At 41.3% G+C, this 22,141-nt stretch overlaps 1 protein-coding gene across 2 annotated transcripts; it reads right to left on the reverse strand.

The window, feature by feature from the left end:
- Window positions 1-1,911: 1,911 nt before the first annotated feature.
- Window positions 1,912-21,659, reverse strand: LOC128738687 (vigilin). Of its 2 annotated transcripts, none has more exons than XM_053834006.1 (5): window positions 21,551-21,659; window positions 20,091-20,177; window positions 9,447-9,527; window positions 7,088-9,310; window positions 1,912-7,026 (listed from the first exon to the last, which is right to left on the reverse strand). In XM_053834006.1, exons 3-5 carry the CDS (start codon window positions 9,460-9,462, stop codon window positions 5,519-5,521), a joined length of 3,747 nt encoding a protein of 1,248 aa, XP_053689981.1. In that variant the 5' UTR covers window positions 9,463-9,527; window positions 20,091-20,177; window positions 21,551-21,659; the 3' UTR covers window positions 1,912-5,518. The 2 variants fall into 2 exon arrangements, with proteins under 2 accessions (XP_053689981.1, XP_053689982.1); XM_053834007.1 differs by having other exon boundaries at window positions 7,088-9,307; window positions 21,551-21,654.
- Between the last annotated feature and the right edge of the window lie 482 nt (window positions 21,660-22,141).

The following is a 22,141-nucleotide window of genomic DNA, read 5'->3' on the forward strand; positions in this document are numbered from 1 at the left end:
AACTTGTCGTCAAACGAAAAGTTTCATTGTTAAGCCTTGTGAGAAGGTTGCGAAATTTCTTTTGCAACACTCAAAGGTAAATTGCAGTATTCTTGTCAGATCACTGACTGGTCACTGCAGACTAAATTATCATATGGCTACGATTCAGCGAGCTGAATCGTTTCATTGTAATTTATGTGAATCCGACTACGGTACACCATATCACGTAATTTGCAACTGTCCTGCAGTAGCACAATTGCGTCATAGGATCTTTGGATCCTACGTCTTAAATGAATCGGATTTTAGGAAACTAAAATTACGAGACATTTTGATGTTCCTTACCGAAAGCGGTATTGAGCTATAAGCTCTTATTTATCATGAGTATACCCCCCAGGGGGTGTACTTTTGATAAGTTAACTACCAAGGATTGCAGTATCCCCTCGGGGGTACAAAAATCTCTCGGTATATATATGTTTGTGTTTGTCCAAATTCCTCATCCACCCCTTCCTATTCCTCCTGTTTTCCTTCCCGTCCTCATCAGGTAAATGACACGGGCAAGATGGGCAAGGCACAAATCTTCCACATGATTGTGAGGAACGTGCTGCTCGAGCCAAAGATGCTGATACCCGTATCGACGTCGTCGTCGTACCACTGCTCGCCATAAACATTCTGGAACCAAGGTTATCTTCATCTCGAACGCCCACGATGAGTAGTCTTGATGTCCTCGCAACCGCTCCAATAATCATTCTTCTGAAATTGTACCTTTCGTTTTCTTCAGAAACTTTAACTTCGATTTAACAATCTTCCATCAGGATTCCAAACTACGGGCACACTGGGCCCATAACCACTTGTAGTGCAAATCAAAATTTGTCTGTAGTGTACAAAGTCTGAACTGGTTGCTAAGACCTGCTTGCTGAGGTCGAGGTTACTTCAACAACCACTACATCAGTTGGTAAACATTTGAAGAAGTCTTTTCAAACCTGCATTGTTAAATAAATAATGTGATTATTAGACGACACACAGCCTGATAAAAAGAAACAAAGATGGTCGTAAATATAGAATATTAAGTGGAAATTTTCCTCTTTTCGTTCGAACTGTGGTTAAAATGCTATCAGTAAGATGAACAGCAGCAGCCTACTGTGTTACCTGACTTACTGCGAAATGCGTTGTATTCGCGGGATCGTGTTGGTTCGAAAGGTTTCGAAAAATATCGCCCTTGTAATAATTGTAATAATTGTATTGTGAAACTGAATTGTTATTTATGCAACTTTTTACAAATTAAATGCAATAACAAAAGCACAACTTACAAAAAATCGTTTGTTATCGATATTAACTGCATATGCGTTATAAACGAATAAAGCGTATGGTTACGTTTTATTTCAATAATACGCATATTCGCAGTGAGTCAGGTAAAACAGTAGCATGCTGGGAATAGTTACCTCTATTCTGTATTTCGAACAGATTAGTTTTTCGAACGAAAGTGGATGGTACTATCTTCATTCCAAAATAAAAATCAAAGGAGCAAAACAAGTCGTTCGAAACAAGTCGAACGAAATAAAGATCCGTTCGAAGTACAGAATAAGGGTGAGTATGTCGGTCGGTCTGAAAGTAAAGAATGAGTAACTAAATATAGAGATCAACCGGATCATTACGTATACCCGGGCAGACGTACAAATACCGGATTAGGTGTTCTACGAAGTGTGACTTCGATAATGGCAAATCAATTGGAAGAAGTTTCTGTGAGATCAGTGGGTCGACGTCTTGTGGTATCAGAAACAATATTGTGTGGAAAAGGAAATTGGCACGTTTCGTTGTTTATGGACAAACCAAACATTATTTTAAAAAAACACAACCTCAATTTCTCAATTCTCAATTTCAGCACATTGAAACACATAACAAGCGATCATTTTTTAAACAATTACGGAAAATGTAATAAGTTTTATTTTATTTTCTCTCCGTCGGTCGATGTTACACAGCAAAAAGGTTAATAGATTTCACTCCTTATATTTCTGTCTGACTGTAGTAGTTCTGCTTCCAGTTTTTTAACTCTGCACTCTCATTGCCAACTTTGATTCTACAAAAAAAAACACGGTAGCCACGTAGCTCTCGCAGTTCCACTTGCCCCGATTATGTATATAATTATAATTATTATATGTATATTTTTTAGTTTGATGAGTTGTATAATTTAAATCGTTTCAAGTAACTTGCTCTTCAAACTGTTGCGTTCTTAGCACAATGTTTATTGTTCCTCCGCTTTATGCTTCGTTTCTGTGGCTTCTTTTTTATTACTTTCCTTAGGATCAAACTAGTTGTATACTATCATAATTATTATTTAAAAAATAGAAAAATAATTTTTCATTAATGTTTATACATTCACTATTCTTGATTATCAAAAAATATATAGAAAGTGTTTTTTTTTTTGTTTTACTGTAAAAATTGCAAAACCAATTAAGAAGTTCTACAGTTTTCGGTTTTCTTGTTTGCACTTTTGTTTTATTCAGTTGTTGCGTGTGCCGCGTTATTACTTTTTCTTTTGTTTTGTTTTTTTTTTCGTTTATTTATTAAACACTTAAACGAACAGAATCTAGTTTAGTAAACAATCTGCTTTACATTACCTAATATCAGTTTCGTTTCGATTGGTTCTGCCGCATCAAATGAGAACAGGTTCGGAAACTGCCTTGTTTGACTGAATGTGTAATAATCATGTGTGTGTGTGTTTGTTTGTATGGTTTATCGCCTGAATTGTTCCATTGTTTCTTTTTTTGCGGAAATGTCTAACATTTTATTTAACACTTGTTTTTAGTCATCTTCTATTTCGGTTGATGTTTAAAAGCGTACACAGATTGAGCAGTTAGAGGGTACGTACATAATAGTGTGTTTGTGTGTAGGTGAGTATGTAAATGCTTCGGTTCATGCACCAAAGGTGTGTCTGTGTGGTAAACTGATTGCTTTTTAAAACTATCGTTTTCAATTTGATTGTGATTTTTCACCTAACTGATGTTGGTTCACGATTTAAAACAAACATATTTTTGTATTTACGCAATAGTATTACACTCAAAGGGTGTTTCGTAGTATTTTTTCACTCTATTGTTTCGTCAGTTTTGAAGCTACTATCACTTCTACAAAAGCAAAATCAAATGAATATAAATGTATGTCTTTACCGTACTACGCTTGCTTGTTTTTGGTTATGATTTTTACAATTCCGATCAGATATCCGTTGTGATTTATGACCATTGAGGTTGAGGGTCAATTTTCTTTTCTTTGTGACCAATGATCGGACTGTAGTGCTGTTTTTACTTAAACCTGTTATCAAACAGTAGCAGCAGCAGTGAAAAAGGTTGAGAATTTGGACGACCATGAGTCCCTGACGCAGTTGCGAAGACATCGTTGGTCACTCAAATTTTGTAGGTTCTACTAGCGTTGGCTTATGTCAAGCGCAGTCCGTTTTATCATAGCGAAATCTTCGTTACTATATATGGTCTTTTCACTAACGAAACCAAAGATATAAAAACACATTTTAAAATGTATTAAAAATTTTGTATATTCCATTTCCCTACTTTTGTTGAAAGCCATTCACTGTGAAAGCTTCCGTCCGTTTCGATGAGGTGAACAAAATTGAGATGTGCAAAAATAGCAAATGCGGAACTGTCCGGTGTAACCTTCCCTTCCTGTTACTTTTCATTGAATAATTATTAGTACAATCTATCGGTTCATTTTCTCGAAATGCAATCATGCAAATGTTATCTAGCTTTTCTACCAAAGTGAGTTTGAGCTGTTGTTTAAAGCATCCTATTTTCAACAATACCGCCAGTATAAAAGTTATTAATGTTGTTAATAATCGAGCACAGGTTAGGCAGATAGCACAAGCGTATTGGCAACACGCCTGCATCATATAGCAAAAGCAGTAGGGTCAAAGTGATCGGCAAGTAGGCGTCAAAAGGTTTCTTTTGTTATTGTATTGAGACTGTTTGACCACGTGGTGCGGTTGCCATGAGCACACAGTTTGTTTTATATGTTTTCGTTGCTAACAACGCGCCTTTCTTCCTAATCTGTCAATTCATTCACTGTCAATTTAATTCACTGATATAAGGTGCTGTGAGGCAAAATGAAAATTGCTTTGATTGCTAGAAATCCGACATTTACCGTTGTAAAATAGAAAAAGAAATAATGCCAAAAAGTATTTTTTCAAGTCGACACGACACAATTGTTAGTTTTTCAATAGTAACCTGTAACAGTAACAGTAACATTTCATGATTCAAATAGACTGTACGCGACGGATGTGTTGTTATGAGTTAATGTCGCGCCAGCTGTTAATGTTGACGCGATACCTTACTCTCCTACATTTTATTTATTCAAACAATGGTAATAATAAACCAAATCTATGACATTGTACATAAATTTTTCAACGAGGTTTTCAAGTTAAAAAGAAAATTATGTACTCGCACATTCTGTTTGAATTTTTAATATCTATGATATGCTACGCACCGACGTCCATTTTAAAAAGCACTCACGCTTGTTTACTGCCTATTTTCTTCTCACTTGAAATACAAGATTTAAGAACATTTGAAGCCGCTGACAGAAAAGTTTACTCGTAGTCATGACTACCGTTCTACTGCCTACAGCGATTACTTGGTTATTCATCCTGAAATGTCAATTTTTAGACGCGCAAAAGATAATTTTTGATAGCCAGTCAACAGATTCAACATACGAAGATGCATGTCCTTACGAAGTGTAGGCGGATTTATTGGACGAATACAGGTCAAAAAACTTTCACTTGTTCTTTCTACAACATCCAATACTCCAATGTAGTTGATCGGAACCTAGCATCAATAATTAATACATTATCATTACATTGCATAATCCACATCTGAACAACTGATAACAAGGGAGTCAAGTGAATCATCAGGGAGTATAACCAATTGCCCAAAAAAAAAACTAAACCATATATTAACCTGAAACCTCTGCTTAACAAGACATTGCTTAGAGCGTGTGCCAATAAACCATATTTTCAAACAACGTGGATGTTACGTTCTTTTAGTTTCTAGAAGCAAAAATTATATATTTTCTCCGCAATTTTATGTACATAAATTTGCACTAAACTTGTATTCACGCATTTTTCCTACGTGTGGCTCCTGAATGATGACAAAACGAATAAACATAGAACCAAACAATACATCATATAAAAAAAAAGAAAAAACAATAATATTTGTCTTGGTATCATAAAGATATTTCGCACAATGTAAATTTGTTGGAACTGCCTGATATTGATGTACATAACATGATGCAGAGTGTGTGTGTCTTTCGATTGTGAGAGCGAGAGATCAAAATGCCAGTCTGATAAAATTTCATAGATGATGTTCTCTGACTAAACCAACAAGGTAGACACAAAACCGGACAATGCTATTGCAATCGTAGAAGAAAGTTGTTCCTTCTACCTTTCGCTTTTTCTTCATATATCGGATCTCTCTCGCTCGCTGTCTCGCTGTGTAAATAATTGCTGTGACGCCGTCGCGTGTGCCCAAACTACTAGGCAGCACACTTAGTGGCGAGCGTTCCAGGCGGAAGCTATTGGCGCTTGTGGGGCCGGTTCAGCCGGTGCTGCACCCAAGCCGAAATCGGGGAAGTCTTCCTGGGACTGAGTGTTCGGCGTCTTGCGTTGCCATGGGGCACCTTGGACAACAAATCCGTGCTTCGGGCGACCGCCCTGGTTGTTGCTCATCGAATCCTCCAGGATCTGTGTGAATGTGGTCTGCTGGGTAGGAACAGCTGTAACCACATCCTGCAAAAACTCTTCCTCCAGATTGAGCAAGTGATCGCGGCACGCTTCCACATCATCCTGATTGTTGCCAGCAATGACGATGATAGATTGGTCTGCATCCTCCTGACGAGGGAAACTGATTTCGACCTTGAACATTTCTTTAATCTCACGGACGCGACGTCCCTTGAAGCCGATAAAACGACGATGGACGCGCTCATCAATTGACACTTCCTCGCGATACATTGAACTTAATTCGCCGACAATTCCCAAAATCTCATCCCTGGCGGCGTTGGCATTTGCTTCATAACCTTGAATGGTGATGATATTATTGCAGGGATCATCCTGCTTCGGGAACGAAATCTGCACTCCGTGGGTGGCGCGAATCTTGTTGACAACGGCCCCACGACGGCCAATAATTTTCGGATGATACTCCGGATCAATCTCGACCTTAACCTCATACGAGCGCAGCTCGCGATCTTTACGGTCGGCTTCCAATTCCTCGATGCGCTTGGCAATCGCAATCTTCGCCTCCTCGATACAAGCCTTTGCTCCAGTTACCTTAATCACGTCCAATTTTTGATCTTGAGGAGACAATTCAATATGCACATCGTAGGTATTCATTAGCTCCCTAACATCGCGACCCTTTTGTCCAATCAAAGAACGATGTAGATCAAACGGAACATTAATTTCCTCCGTTATCGGAACCAGTGCCAGTAGAGCTTCCTTAGCATTCTCGCACTTCTCCTGGCGTCCGCTGATGCGAATGATGTCAGTAGTTTTAATCGGTTCACCACCGTTAACGTCTCCGTTCGCCAATTGTGGTTCAATAATCACTTCCTGAGCATCGCGTTCCGGGAACTTGATGCTGACGTCGTATTCAGCCGTCACTGCCTGCACTTTTGAACCGCCCTTACCCATTACGATCCGATGGTGACGAGCTGGAATGATGCACTCAATCGTAACCATTTGCACCAAATCTTCCACAATTTCCAAGATACGGGCCTTGGCCGCCTCGATGCAATCCTTGGCACCCTTCAATGTAACCCGATCGCTGTCGATACCCGAGCGGGGGAACGAAATCATCACCCCGCCACACTCTTCCTGAATGCGATGCAGCACCTCACCGCGGCGCGCAACAAAATGTTTGTGGTGTCTCGGTTCCACACTGATTTCATCCTCCACAATGTTGTCAATGTTCTTAATAATCGCTTCCAACTGCGATTTGGCCTCTTCTACACCTTCCTTTTTGCCAATGATAGTAATGACTTCTTTGTCCTCGTCGTTGTTACCTAAAAGAACAAAAATATAATAAATTTCTTCAGAATCAAGCTTTGCACATCATCCTCTCACCTGGGAAAATAATCCTAGCTCCGGTCAGATCCCGGATCTTCTTAATGGAAGCCCCATTCTTGCCGATCAGGAACTTATGATGCTGCGGATTGGCACGGACCTCGGCAGTGTACGAAGAGAGTTCCTTCTCGTTGGTCAGCTCGACCAGTTGTTGTTTAGCACGCTCGACATCTTCCTTCGGACCACGGATAGCCACCTTATCGCTCTTCGATTCCGGACTAGGGAACTTGATGGACACTCCGCCACATTCCTCCATTATAGACGAAATCAACTTGCCACCCGATCCAATCAGGGAATTGTAGTACTTCGGAGGAATCTGAATCTCTTCGGTGATAATGTTGGCAAGCTCTTCCTGGATTTTCTGAATGCGATCGCGGGCATCCTTAACGTTTTCTTTTTTGCCAGTAATGAGAATTACTTCGTTTTTATCGCCCTCAGCCGGAAGATCTATCTTGGTTTGGGTTTCATCCCGAATCTTCTTAATGTTGGCTCCTCCCTTGCCGATGATGTACTTGTGGAACTGCTTAAAGATCGGCACCTCCATTACAAAGGAACTTTTTTGTAATTCCTTTACATACTTGGTCAAGTATTTGTGACACTTGTCAACGTCCTCGCGAGGGCCACGGATTTTAACAATATCCGACTTGTCATTTGGCCCCGGGAAGACAATCTGCACCTGGTTGTGCTTATCACGGATTTCCCGAATCGTTTCGCCCTTCGCGCCGATGATCGTCTTGAACAGACGATGATCAATCACGATGGACTCTTCCTTTTCGTTTTCCAGTTTCGCGATCTTATCAAGCAGCTCCTGCTTTGCCCTTTCAACTCCGACGGCCGGTCCTTCGATACGGATCGGTTTCAAGTCCTTCTCGTCGATGTTGATCAGCACCTCGTACTCGTCCTTCATCCTATTAATGTTGGCTCCGTTCTTGCCGATTATATGCTTGCAGTAAATCGGATCCACCACTAATTCAGCGAAGGTGAGACGCGCAGTTAGATCATTGACCATTTTCTCCAAAGCCTCCGAGGAAGCTTCCACCTGCTCCGGAAGGCCTTCAATCTTGATCCTATCCTCGTTAAATTCCACATGCACATTCGGATATTGGGCGGTAAATTCCTTGATATGACCGCCCTCTCGTCCAATGATGTACTTATGAATCCATTGAGGACACTCCAGTGTCGTAGTGCGAACAGAGTTCGCCTTCTGGTACACGACACTCAACGCATTACCGAGCTTGTCCTGCGGGCCACGCAGAGTGATGGTATCATTTGGGGCATCGCTTGCCGGCATCTCCACCGAAACACCAGTCATCGCCAAAATCTCCTGGATGGTAGCACCTTTGGGTCCAACAATGTACTTGTGCTGAGCACGAGGAACCTCCACGCCAACGCTGGTGCACTTCTTTTCCATCTCCTTGCTTATGGCTTCGATGCGCTCCTTTGCTTGCAGGACACCCTCCTTTTCGCCGGTAATAATGATCTCGTCTTTCTGCACCGATGGCGGCGGAATATTGATCTTTGCGCCGGTTTCGTCCATCATCTTGTTGACGTTATCGTTATGCGGCCCCATAATGAAAGGATGGTAGATCTTTGGGATATTAACCCGTTCGAAAGCTTTACGTGACTGCTCGTCCGAGGTGGTTCGAATCTCATGTTCTGCCTTCTCTATGCCTTCCTTAGTACCGGAGATCGTAATGATATCGGATTCATCGGAAATACGTGGCACATTGATCTTGGTAGCGGTGATCTTCTCCAGCTCACGCAATCTCTCGCCCTTCTTACCGAGGATCCAACGGTGGTGCTCCCGCGGAATGCTGATCGACTTGCTTGCCTGAGTCTGGAAGTGCACCAGAATCTTGCGACGGGCTTCGATCACCTCATTCGGCTTACCAGTCACCAAAAAGGTCAACGATTGGTCCTTGCCGCTCGAAATTTCGATATGGGCGTTGGTTTCCTTCATGATGTTCTGGCAGGTCCGCAAGGACTCACCCTCGCCAAACTTATCCGAGTCGTACTTACGCTCGCCCGACGGCACTATGAAGACCTGGGTAACAACCGAGCTGCCGACACGCATGTTCTGCGTGGCCGGCACGATGGTTTGGTTGTTGAAGCGCGGTGGAGCACTCTCCGGCAGGGCCGGGAATAGATCATCGTAGCACGGTGTCGGGGCTGCCTGAACGACGTGGTGCTCGTAGGCGGAGTTGGTAGGTTGCTGATCAACTACTGAAAGTAGGAAAGAAATTCGATTAGTGTGAAATTCATTGAAAGAAAATAGTTTAATTTTTTTCATTTGATATTTTTGATCAGGTATAAGGTAAGGTCCATATCTAGTTACTGATGCTTTTAACTTCTTGTTTACCTGCTGAATCCTCCATCACTGCTGCTTGGTTTACTGCTTGAAAAGAAAAGTCCTGATTCGTAGCAAGTCTTTACAGTACCACTGCGGAAAAGTAAGAAAAACATTTATATTAGAAGGTAGTTCTATCATTAATTTCACAAAATATTGTAAACGTAAAAGCAATCTATTAATTTGATAACATTATTTGCAGATAAAATATATTGAAATGATATGTTATATAGATTTTATATCCACCTTCCCTTCCACAATTCCTAACGTATAGTAGGAATAGGCAATGGACACTGCGGGTCTTCAAGAAAAGCCTCAACAACTCAAAGGACCTCTAACCGCGACAGTACGGCTTAAATAATCCCCTTATGGTTATTCAAGGTTTCGCTATCGGAACGGGCGAGCTGGATGTAGCCCCTCTCAAGAACCCCATCAAAACAGTCATTTCCAGCAGAGCGCAGAACATCCGTGGAGCCTTGAAGCAAATTGTTTGACGAGGTATGCTGGATGAGAATGCTGAGCGATCAATAATACCAAACGTTGAAAGTGATACAGACAAAATCGAAAACGGAAAACACAACCTTTCCGGAAGGAAAAGTACCGCCAGAAGGGTGTACATGGTTTCACTCACATGAAACGCGAAAGCTCTAAAACTGTCCATTTAGTTATTTAGTAATCCGTCGACCGGTAACCGGGGCTCACGTAGGACTACGAATGCAGGTTTAATTCGACAATGCTTGACATTATGCAAATATTTGTCACGCAAATTTTCAATATACTATATTGTAATAAATGTTCTTAGATCGTGTAGTTCCACTAAAAGTTTTATCAGGCCACAATCGCACAATCGAGCGAAAGATAGGGTTGGTCACTCACTTTTTTGTAACTGTTCACTTTCAGGACATCTAATTGAACTAGGTGTATCGCGGTCCTTCGAAATCTTGTTGGGATGAGAAGACATCGCTTTTTTTGGCGCACTTTCCTAACACAGAAATCAAATTGGTGTAGGTTTATAGCGGTCCTAAGAAATCTTTTTAGAACGAGAGCACTTCATCACTTTTTCTGGCGTACTTCCCAAGCACAGATATCAAATTAGTATAAGTGTGAACTTCGTAAAGAATCTTCGACCTGTTGGAACGGGGAGTATCCGTCACTTTTTTTCTCAAAGGAAAGTAATCGAAATCAAAGTAAACAGATGGTGTAATTTACTGTCGTCCGTGCCTGTGAAGCAAGACGATCACCAAACAAATGTATGCGGATATTTGACCTTGAAACTATTCGTTAATTTTCATTAATTAGTGATTGAAAAGAACCTTAACAGCCTACTAAACCGGAACACAAAAAAGTTGAAAATGAAAGATGAAATCTCTCTGGATTATTGGCAACGACCTTTAGCATGAAAACACGGACACGAATCGGAACATGGAATATTCTGACCCTTGCCCAGCAGGGCAAGCTGGCTCAACTTGCAAAGGAAGCTAGCCGCCTGAAGCTTGAAATCCTGGGGCTGAGCGAGGTCCGCTGGCCGGGTACTGGCGAACACAGGACATCATCCGGGCAAGTCTTGCTCTACTCTGGCATACGAGGTGAAAGTGCTACTCGAGAAAGAGGAGCTGGTTTCCTACTGAACCCTGGAGCACATGCGGCCCTGATGAAGTGAGAACCGATAAAAGAGCGAATAATCGTTGCCAGATTCAGAACACGGATTAAGAACCTTACAACAATCCAGTGCTATGCACCAGTGCAGATGCTGTCGACCTGCAGGAGGAAGAGAGTTTTTACAGCCAGCTGAACAACGTGGTTGAGAAAATCCTGAAGGGGGACATCCAAATCCACACGGGCGATTTCAACGCAGAGATTGGCCTAAACAACGCGGGCAATCGGTTACTAAGCATTTGTTTTATCCACTTTATGATTATTAAAGGCACATTATGATAACGAGCAGCCTCCAAATTGGAAGCGAAAGATACGTTATCAAACGCGCCTTCAATATCCAAAAAAGTTCCTAAGCAAGATTCCTTTTGTGAAAAACCACCTCTATTTTATCCACCACATCATGTAATAAAGTGGGTATAGACTTGCCACTTTGATAAGCATGTTGTGCTGAATGAAGAGGAACTTCTACTAAGCTTGTTTCGCGGATGTGGTGATCAACAATCCGCTCAAGTGATTTAAGCAAGAAAGACGTTAGACTGATTGGTCTAAAACGTTTTGATTGCTCGTATGTCGCGCGTCCACCTTTAGGAATAAACTTAATGGTTATTTCACGCTATTGAGTTGGGATGTACCCAATAGCAATACTGCACACAAGCATCCTTCTCAGAATGTGTTTGAAGTACTTGAATCCTTTCTGCAGTAGAATAGGGTATATTCCATCTGTTCCAGGAGATTTGTATGGAGAGAAACTGTTCACGGCCCACTCAATCGCTTCAGTTGTGACAAGTCTCCGAGCAAAAACCCATGAGTCTAAGCCACCTAAAACGATTTCTGGATAGTTTCGAACTTCAGCTTCCACAGCCTGGAAAGTGACTATAAAAGAGAAATTCCAGAATTTCATTGTCATTCGAACCGTATTCGCCGTTCGAACTTCGAATGTTATTAACCTGATAATCTTTCGATTTTGACAGTATTTTATTAAGTCGACTTGCCTCCTCGCCGAAACTGGAAACGTTACTGCAGAACCTGTGCCAGATCGTGCGTGCTGAAGATCGCAGAGCCTTTGCATAGGCTTTCCGGGCCTGCTAGAAAGGCTTCACGCCATCCCTGCGACGTGTATTCCAGGCTCTCCTGCATCGTTTCTTTAATTTCGCTAGATGAGAGTTCCACCATGGTGTACCTCTAGTCGTTTAATAGTTTTTAGCGGGCAGGCTGCTTCAAAAGTTTCCGCAATAAAAGATGTTGTGACATCTACAGCCACATCCGAGTCGATCGATGACTCAATCGTCGGTTCGAACCCTTGAAATTTCGTCGTCAGTTCCTCCTCAAAGAGTTCCCAGTCGGAAAATCTCAGATTGCGAAATGTTGCAGCGTTCAAAGAGACACCAAAATGATCAAAACATATAAAGCAATGATCAGATACTGGTGTCTCATTTGAAACATGCCATTGTGCCAACTCATGACTGATCCTGTTAGAGCAGAGTGTTTTATCTAACACTTCCTCTCTACCAACTCGTATGAAAGTTGGACAATTTCCAATGTTGAGTATTCCAAGGTTGGTACTACTCAAATATTCCATCAAATCAGAGCCTCGCAGATTGATATCCGAGCTGCCCCAAATGATGTGATGGACATTGGCATCACTGCCTACAATGAGCGGAAGCCCATTAGATTGGCAGTATCTCATCGCATTTCTGAAATCGTCGCTGGGAAACGGTTCATCGTGTGGTAAGTATGCAGAACAGTAGACATAGCGCCTATGGACATCATCCACGACGAGTTCTACTGTGACTGCACAAATATCTCGAGTAGTCAACTGAGATGAGGCATGCACTTATTGACCTATGCAACAGTATGCATGCCCTGGGCATCGCACGAGGATTTGTCATACCAGTTTTTCTGAAAACAGCAATGTTCTGGTTTCCAATATCAGTCGAATGAAAGTACCCCTTGCGAAAATTGGGTAGGACTCCTATGTTGTTCCCACGAGACGCAAGGGACAAAGATCGACCGTACCAGACCCCCGCATGGCACAGTAGGGGCAAGATGCCCAAAGCACTCCGTTCGCGACAGGCATGTTTGCACCCCTCCAGCCATTCAGTCATCGGCACGGAGTTAGACTTTGACTTAGGGGCTCCAGATTTACCGACTCTCACGGCAGGGCCACGTCCCGTGGCTCAAACGTGCCCAAACGTACAATTCGGCACCAACCGTCAAAGAGCATAACTGCAGAATATGTAAACAGATCGATTGAGAGTCTCTCTCTCTGTGCTAATCCAGCAGAGAAAATAACTCTCCCTCGGTGTGCCCAGACCCCGCAGCCACGCCCTTCGAAAAACCGGCGCCGAACTGCATGATTAGGTAGCCGGAAACCACACGGCGAGTGTTCAACCTTCTCTGTCTGCGAACGACAACCAAGGTTGCGCACCACCAGGTGCGCAACCTTGGCTGCCGTACCCCAGCCAGCACCACGGAGATAGAGATAGTAGTTAGAAAACAGAGGTGATATATTTGCACATGTTCACTCATTTGCCAGCTCGGTTCTTGGCAAAACTGTATAATCGTAGAAAAGAACCACCAACTTCACTGGTATTTTATTAAATAATCTGCAGGATTTGGATCAGGATTTATCCTAACCACAAAAAGGGCGATCAGCTTGATTGCTGTACATATTTATCGAAGCATTACGCTGATCAACGATCAGCCACCCACAAGGCATCGTGAATTTGTAGGATAGTGTCAGGCAGGCTTTTGTCGGGCCCTACACTGCTACGGATCAGATATGCACGCTATAACAAATCTTCCAGCAATGTCGGGAGATAACCCACCCACACATCATATTTGCGATGATTTTAGGGCTAATCAAAAGTACTTTAGAACGATCGATGTGCGGCCTACGTGCGCTTCCCGTGGACTACGTTTTCACACGCGACTTCAACTTATAATAGATTCTATTAGAACATCGATGCCAACGATCAAACGTGAGGGATGGTTGGGAACTTTTATAAACCCATTTTACTTTCAGGACATCAAATTGGTTTTGCTTGAAAAATAAGGGGAAAATTTTCTGACCTGCTGGAAAAGGGATACGGTGTCATTTTATTTTTTTAAAGAAAAATACCGTCACGGGTCAGTAAAACAGGTGTGCTTCAAATGTGATTGGTTGATTCATAGATTATGACAATACTCGATCCTTTTTCCGATCGATTTCCGAATATAACTAGTTTTCACTATATATTCGTAGATTCGTAGAAAAATCGATTGATATACATATTTTTCGAAAAGAAAAGAAAAATAACCAAATTATCAACCTTCAATCCTTAACCACTTTCCATGATAAATGCATTTTTAGATTTTGTTTTTAGACCCGTACCTTCCCGTAAGATGTCAAAAATCATCAAATCTAATTTCGTTATTCCCAATTCAGCTAAATATTTCTAAATGTTTTACCTTCGAAAAAATAATATCTAATTTTTTCTAATCGGTTAATTGCCAAGAAAGCACGTGTCGGTACTACATCGTCTGTGATAGGTCTGGTGCTCCGAATGTTGAGCATCACAAAGTAGTCAGTCATTTTTAAAATGTTGGAAAATCCATCGACTTTTTCGAAAAACAAAGTAACGCGACATGTGGTCACTGCAAAAGCTTTTTCACAGACAGACTAAATCATTCACTTACTCATTAGCTCCAACGCCAGAAACGAATCGCGCACTTACCACGCAGCAGTTCCCCGGGAAAGCGAATGAGTAAGAAAGAGACTGGATTTTGCTCGATCAGTAGACCGACAATCGTGTTGTGTAGCATGCTGTCAATAGCGCGATTTACCAGGCCTAGTAGTAGCAGCAGCAGCAGGAATTGTATGTAGGAAGGAAGCAGTGAATAAAATGTGGCTAGAATATGAAACGAAAATAACCACCGATAGTACTGTGAGACTGTCGTGGAACCACTACATGTACACATACACACATGCGTGCTTGTTCGTATGTCTGATAAAACAGTTAACAGAATTAACACAAATCTATACCGTTCGCGTTTTGATTAGAATAGTTCACATTTGCATGACAGCAGTATGACTGCTGCATGAAATTTCAAGTTTGCCTTATCTTTAAAAAAAAACAATTACCAATTATCTTACTCTGCAAAAAATCTTTAGCAGATCTTACAGTTCTTCACAGCTGAGTCTCTTCAACCCTATTGTAGAATACATTAATAGTAGCTCCAATCAACATTAATTTATTGCCGTAACTAATAAAAACTTCACGTTCATACGTTGTAAACTGTCGAACACAGCTACATGTGTCGTAGGTATACTTTAATAATTCAACGCAGCTTATTCACAAGGTTTGATTTTTGCCTGCTAGAGGAAGCATTTTAGGTACCTTTAAAAATGCCCAAATCAGCCATATAATCATTTTATTATACGAAAGTTGCACCAGCAGGGCTACTTCTACTACCGTGGCACGACTGTGCCAAAAACACGGATAAGAGTTTCAAAACTGATAGTAAACTGACGATATCAGCTCCCGAGGCTGATAAGCTTTTAGGCTCCGTCATTCCATCGAATGGAAATGAACAATTGCATGCAGTAAAACTTCGTTTTCTTTTACTTTTACCCCGACCGGCCAGATTACTGACTGACAGCGAAGTGGTACCCAATAACGGTTCCCGTGTTCTGTTTTGATTTCATCATTTTTCATCTAAACCCGGTTCCCTCAGCAGAGGAGAGGAAATAAGCAACTAGCTCAGGCCAAATCCAACACCAAGAAGTATGCTGGTGTTCGTTGAAGCATGGCAACTGCGAAGCAGCAAAGGTACACAAGGAAAAAAATAAAAACATCACGTAATCACCTTCAACGTGTCACAGCATGCTTCTTTCCTTCCACGCAGAATAGGAAAAAAATCTGCCTGCAGTAGCCGGCAGTAGTAAATTTGCATATCACTGCCACGTAAGGATTCACATTATCCTGACAGCAACAATCACTGTCGAATAGAATCGGACCCCGTGAGGGCATATAGTAAAGCGCCATATCACAACCTCCATGTGCTACAAAATTCCTCCCGTGCTGTGCTGCGTTCCACTGCGCTTTCAGTGTATGGGTGACGGTCGAGGTCTTTACCCCGCAAGATCCAATAGAAGACATTTGCTTCTCAACAAGGGCGACCTAATGTTTGCGTGAAACGTAATGATCATAGTTCTGTCTAATCGGATCAACTAAGGATGAATGACGACTAGACAGAGTCTATCCAAATCAATGAGCACATTCTTGAACCGGCTACTCAGGGTTACAAAGAAAGAACTGTTAAAAGAAGTACATCTTTATTGGGAAGATAATTCCGACAATTATCCAGTTCAGTCCGCTGAGCCTTGGCATTGGAGTTGTGCAGCGTTCAATCGAACGAAGTGAGCCAGGTAACAAAATTTGTACCATAAAAGAAAAGATCACACGTCACAACTCTGTTCACAGGCTCACTGCACAGCTCCCTTTCAGTATACTCCACCATCGTCATTACAGTGCTGCCGGTTTGCTAGGTTTGACTAATAATTTTTAGTTTCTGTTTAACTAATTTCACCGTTATGTGGTCGACAAAAAACGCCATTAATTGCTAGACAAGGGTACCCGGGTACCCACAGGTTACAATGCTTGTAACTTTGGCCGTTTTTACCGATTTGGATTTTTTAAGTACCTACAAGACAATGGAAAATGACCATTTGAAGTACTTTGAAGAATTTCAACCCATATTGCCGAGCTGACGATTCCAACGCTTCTAAGGCCACTCGTGGCCCCACGGGAACCTTTTCCAGAGTGGTCATTCCAAAGACCAATCATCAAATGGTCTCGAAACAGCGAAAAATGACCTTCCGGAGTAATTTGATGGGTTTTAATACCCATATTACCATGAATATATCCAGAAATATAAAAAAATGTTTTAATTCTAGAATAAGTCCTCAGAACACCGGATTTCCGGGAACAAGATGAACCAGTTCCGGATCCATTATCACCGCACTGGAAATGGATAAGTTCCTGAATTTCGTACTTTGAAATCTGAAAGCAATGTTCACAAAGCAATGTTTACGTGGACGTAAAATGAGACGTTAATTTAAATTTCGGGCGTAAAACGAGAGAATGTTGATTCAAATTTTGGATGTAAAACGAGAGGACGTTAATTCAAATTTTGGACGTAAAATTAGAATTAACAAGTTTTCGAGAAACGTTTGTCGACTGCAAGAACGCCTGGATTGGTGGGAAATTGAAAGTCCAACCCGTTCGAGATGTCGCAAGCAAGCTGGAAGCGTCGTCTACAACCGTGCAACGTGGTGAAAACTGACTACCTTTTTATAAGGTAGATATGCCAAGTTGGAACGATCTGGAAACGTTGCATCACAATGCTGACAAAGTTCCATTGCGTGATGATAGACAACGAAACTTACGTCGAGGCAGACTTCAAACGGCTTCTCGGTTAACAGTTTTATACGGAAACCGAAATGGGGAAAGTTGGCAAACATTTTCAAGCATATGAAACGGTTAAAGTGTGCAAAGAAATACATAGCTGGGCAGGCTATCGGCACGCATGACTTGAAGATGCTATTTTCATTTCAATTTATGTGAACGAGTGTCTGGTCTACTACCTTTCCTGAAAAAATCCTGCCATTACGGAACAAAGGCCATGGACCAACATGCGGGTGGCACCCAAGGACAAGAACCATTCCGACTTGCAAGACTTCCACCCATTGAAAAAATATTGAACCATCATCAAGCTGAACTTAAGCAGTTAAAGTTGAACTAGCGTATTACGCCGAACAAAATGGACAGTGACTCTATAAAATCTGTAGCTTTGCTTGCGAGACATACGTGCTCATGCCGTATTTGAACGAAAGATGTTGCGCAGTACAAAAGGAAAGCGGAACGACGTAGGTGTAGGAACGAGCTGCAAGCACTACTTGGAGACATTCCCATCGTACACCTGGCGAAAGTTGGGGGACTACGGTGCGTCGGCCACGTCGCAAGGCTGCTGGACGTCTGTGCAGTGAAATCCGTTCTCTTCAAGAACCCTACCGACACCAGGAATAGAGAGACCCAAAGTGCTGGATGGTCCAACCAACGAATTGGGGACAAGAAACCGGGGTGAATTACTGTGGAGAGTTTTTGAAACGGCAAGAGCCATCCCGGCAAACACGTGTATTCACTGCCGAAACAAAGTTTCGGCATTTTAGTAACGGACAGGGGACCATTCAATTCCAATTATAAATGCTGGGCTTGTTTCACCATGTCCCGCGATAACTGGAAACTGGGAGACAACTAATGTGGGTCCAAGGTTACCTTCAGGTCAGAGATCAGTTCAACGTAATATTACCCAAAAATCGACCTTGATTAGCTTGATATTCAAAACTAATCTATAATAAAATGAGTGACAAATGGTCGACTCTGAGTTGCATTCACTGCATTAAAATGTTTTAAATAATCTTACTAATATTTAATATTTCGGATAGTTCGTCTTTTCATCTCATAATTCAATTATTTTTTTGCGAACTTCAAGGCAACGTACGACTTAGTTAAACGAAATGAACTGTGATGAGTAATGTTCTTGAAAATGGTTTTCCGACGAAACCGATAAAAGTAGTACAAATGACGCCGGAAAGATCAAAATCATGCGTATATATAGAGGATGAGACCTCAGATACCTTCGTAACTTTTGATGGACTGAAGCAAGTTATTACAAAGAGACACTACCGGAGGCATTTTAAGAGACAGCGGGGTTGGGACTTCTTAGCAATTCTGCCAAAACGAAGCATATGGTAGGTGACAGGAAGCATGATTCTCAGTGGTTTCGGTACTAAGGTAGAGCTGAGTGGGTAAAAAAAGAAGTGGTAGTGGGGTTCGTATTTTGGTACGTTAGTATAACTAAGAGTCGCAACCTCAAATATAGCCTTTTACACCTGTAGTTTACAAACTCGAATCAGTGTTGTATAACATTCGGATCTTCGTGTTTTTGTCTTGACCTTCAATGAGGTTTGGTGTATAATTAAACTTTCATTACGGTAGGTTTTGACGTAGGACTACGTTTTACGGCAAGGTTTGGGATAGGGTGTCATTTCGCAAAATCAAAAAATGCTACCGTCACAAAAAATTATAGATTTTGTGCGCTAATAGCTTAGCGGTTTCCAGATCGATTTTAAATATTTTTACGCCAATCATTCGGAAAATCTTCTACTCATCTACACCAATAATGAAACCTACTAATTCCAAAGTACATTCAATGTGGTGAAACGATTAGTAATAAAATCTTTAATTTCTGTAAGGTAACAGGAAAGCAATAGTGTTCTTGATTTTGTTAAATTGTTTTCAAATGCACATAGAAATAACTTTGAAATATACATCGAGGATTGGACGTGTCTTGTACACAACCCCTGTAATTTTTAAATTAAAGCATGGCACGGTAGAAGAAAGTAATGAAACAAAGATGTTGATAGAATTCCAACCAGAACGAGAACGAGGCGTGAAGGGGAAAGAACGGAACATTAGTTAAGGGAGGGTCATTGAAGCAATGCTTAAGTTGTGTACCGAAATCACATCCAAGCTGAAGGATCTGCGGATCGAACCAAGCTACAAATGGAGCCAATTATAAATGGATTCGAACCCACTCGTCCTCCCAGGCCCTATGGATCGCCGATTGTGCTAAACCTTTGAACCACCGTAGACTGGATAATCCGTTATTAAGGCGATGTACTTCGAATTCCACTAACATTGGCGGGTTGAGCTATTTTTAGACACAAATTGTGCCTCTTCCTCCGTCTATAGTATTTAAACCGCCGATTCAAACTCAGATTCTCCGAGAGAATATTGGCGTACGTACATGAAACCTGGGCGTTGGAAGAGGCCGAACATAATCAAGCGAGATCCAAACACATTAAAATAATTTTTACGAAAAAATCGCTTTTTACGTTGCCTGAAGAAAACGATAGAAAAAGATGTTTATAGAAAAAATTTGTTTTATACTCACTGTACTGCATATAGCCAAAGATCCGGGTCTAGATGAGATTTGTCCTCGTTAGAGACTCCAGCTTGAATGCACTTGGTTTGCCGTTTGCTGTTATTAAATATGAATAAACACGTGTTTACAAAAAGAAAGAAATCAAACAAGTTAAAAACATCTTTCCGTCATTAATTTGATTGAAGATTAAAATAAGTTCAGCTCACTAGCGTGGCAGTGTGAGTCAAATCATGAACTGATTAAATAAGTCATTCTAAAGTGCACTGTAGGAAAACGTTCCCATTATTTCTCCGTTTTGTTATAAGTGAACCCGCTAAAAGTACTTTTCTAATGGTTGAACAGTTGAAACACTTGATCTTAGACGAACACAATAAAATCCATGATTAAGCTCTTTCGGAATCTCGGATCCTATTGAAACGAACATGCGACGACTTATTTATGGACTAATAACTTCGAGGCCAACAGATCCTATAATAGGTGATAACTTTTGGCTATTACTGACCTGGGTGATGAATTTCACTTTTTATGTCAATTAGAATGTATGTTTTTATCTGATTTTGTTATTTTTTGTCTTTGTATTCGAATTTTTGTAGTTTACTAAAAAAAATAGTAAGTACCGCACCCCTGATCTAGCTCTTAATATTCAAAAACTAAAGTGTAGCCCTAAACTAACACCTGACTAGGTTGTCCTATGTAGGAATCCAACCATTTTGTTCTAATAAATATGCAGGCCGGTAAAGTGAGGTAAACACTCACAAATTATTTACTACCTGTAATGACGCTTTCTATGCTACAGTTTAGATAGCATTGGAAAAGTAAAGATGAAATTAAACAAGTCGAGGTAGTATAAGTTCATCCGATAACTTTTTTTAATACTTCAAATTTATCAGTCCCGTGTATTTTTCGGGCTTTTTTAAATGGAGAACTCTCATGATATATCAAGCAATAAATTTCAAAAAAGTTTAATATTCAAATCAATAATTGTACTCTTGTTACTAATTATTTAATCGAGCTATCATTTATGGCACAGCATGATAAACACCATATTTTTTGGCAGTTTTACTTTCCAATTTTACGCCATTTACAGTTTGCTTAGAGAGAGCATGGCTAAGTAAAATCCGCTTTCTAAATCAAACTGGCATGTCCTTTCGTTCGTTCAATGGACATAATGTGAACACGCAATAATAATCTGTGGCTGAAAATACTTAGCAAGATCAACACTTCTACAAATATCACCAACTGCCAACACTGCTTAACTAGCTCGATCGGCCAGCCGAGTAGTCCGACTGTGCTTTCTTCTTTTTCACTTATTCCTAGCGGTTGCTCTACCCATTTATCACTGCAATATGGTTTTCCGGATTAATCACTAGCCCGGTCGCAAAAGTACACTTCTTTCTGGTAAAAAACACTTATTATCTTCCGAAATCAGAACTACGATGCTACTTAGTAACCAACGAATAAACTTTTACCCGCAAGAATCTGCAGGAACGGAGAAAAAACGGGATTTTTCCACTTTTTTCGAAAGCACACCACACTGCCACGGAGTGAAAAAGTGAGAATGAGAAACGCAGAAGGGGCGCTCGAAGCGAAAGCGAACCGATCAAAACAGAACCACACGTACCGACTCCCAAGTTGTGAATGAGCCACGACACGAAGGCAAAAAGCACACGGCTACTAGAGCTACGTTCTCTCTGCAGTTGGCTGCTGTCGTGGAAGGTGAGCAAGTGAGACAGCAGCATGTTTTTTGACAGCAGACCGGTTGCGGGTAAACAAAACTCTCCCAAATCTGTCAGGGTTGAATTCTCACCTGATATTCGGCGCTATGACGGCGCCGCAGTGGAGACACCTACATTAGTTTCGAGTATGCGTGAAGCAGAATAGCGATTTGTTAAAGAGTGCAAAAGACAGAAATATGTCGGAAATAATTTTCACGCATTCAGCTACGGGCAGTTCTGTAAGTGGAAAAGAGGTCATGCGGTGCCGTCATTGCGAATTTGAATAAGTCCTATATGTCGACCAACATTTGAAAGGGGCGGACACCCCGCTGTCACAAATGTCAT

This window comes from Sabethes cyaneus, chromosome 2, assembly GCF_943734655.1.
Source record: "Sabethes cyaneus chromosome 2, idSabCyanKW18_F2, whole genome shotgun sequence".
NCBI classification, from domain to species: domain Eukaryota; kingdom Metazoa; phylum Arthropoda; class Insecta; order Diptera; family Culicidae; genus Sabethes; species Sabethes cyaneus.

Bases quoted from the DNA above. Each gene is read 5' to 3' on its own strand.
- LOC128738687 (XM_053834006.1), bottom strand. The intron at 7,027-7,087 runs GTGAGAGGATGA...TTGTTCTTTTAG, and splicing joins AGCTAGGATTATTTTCCCAG to GTAACAACGACGAGGACAAA.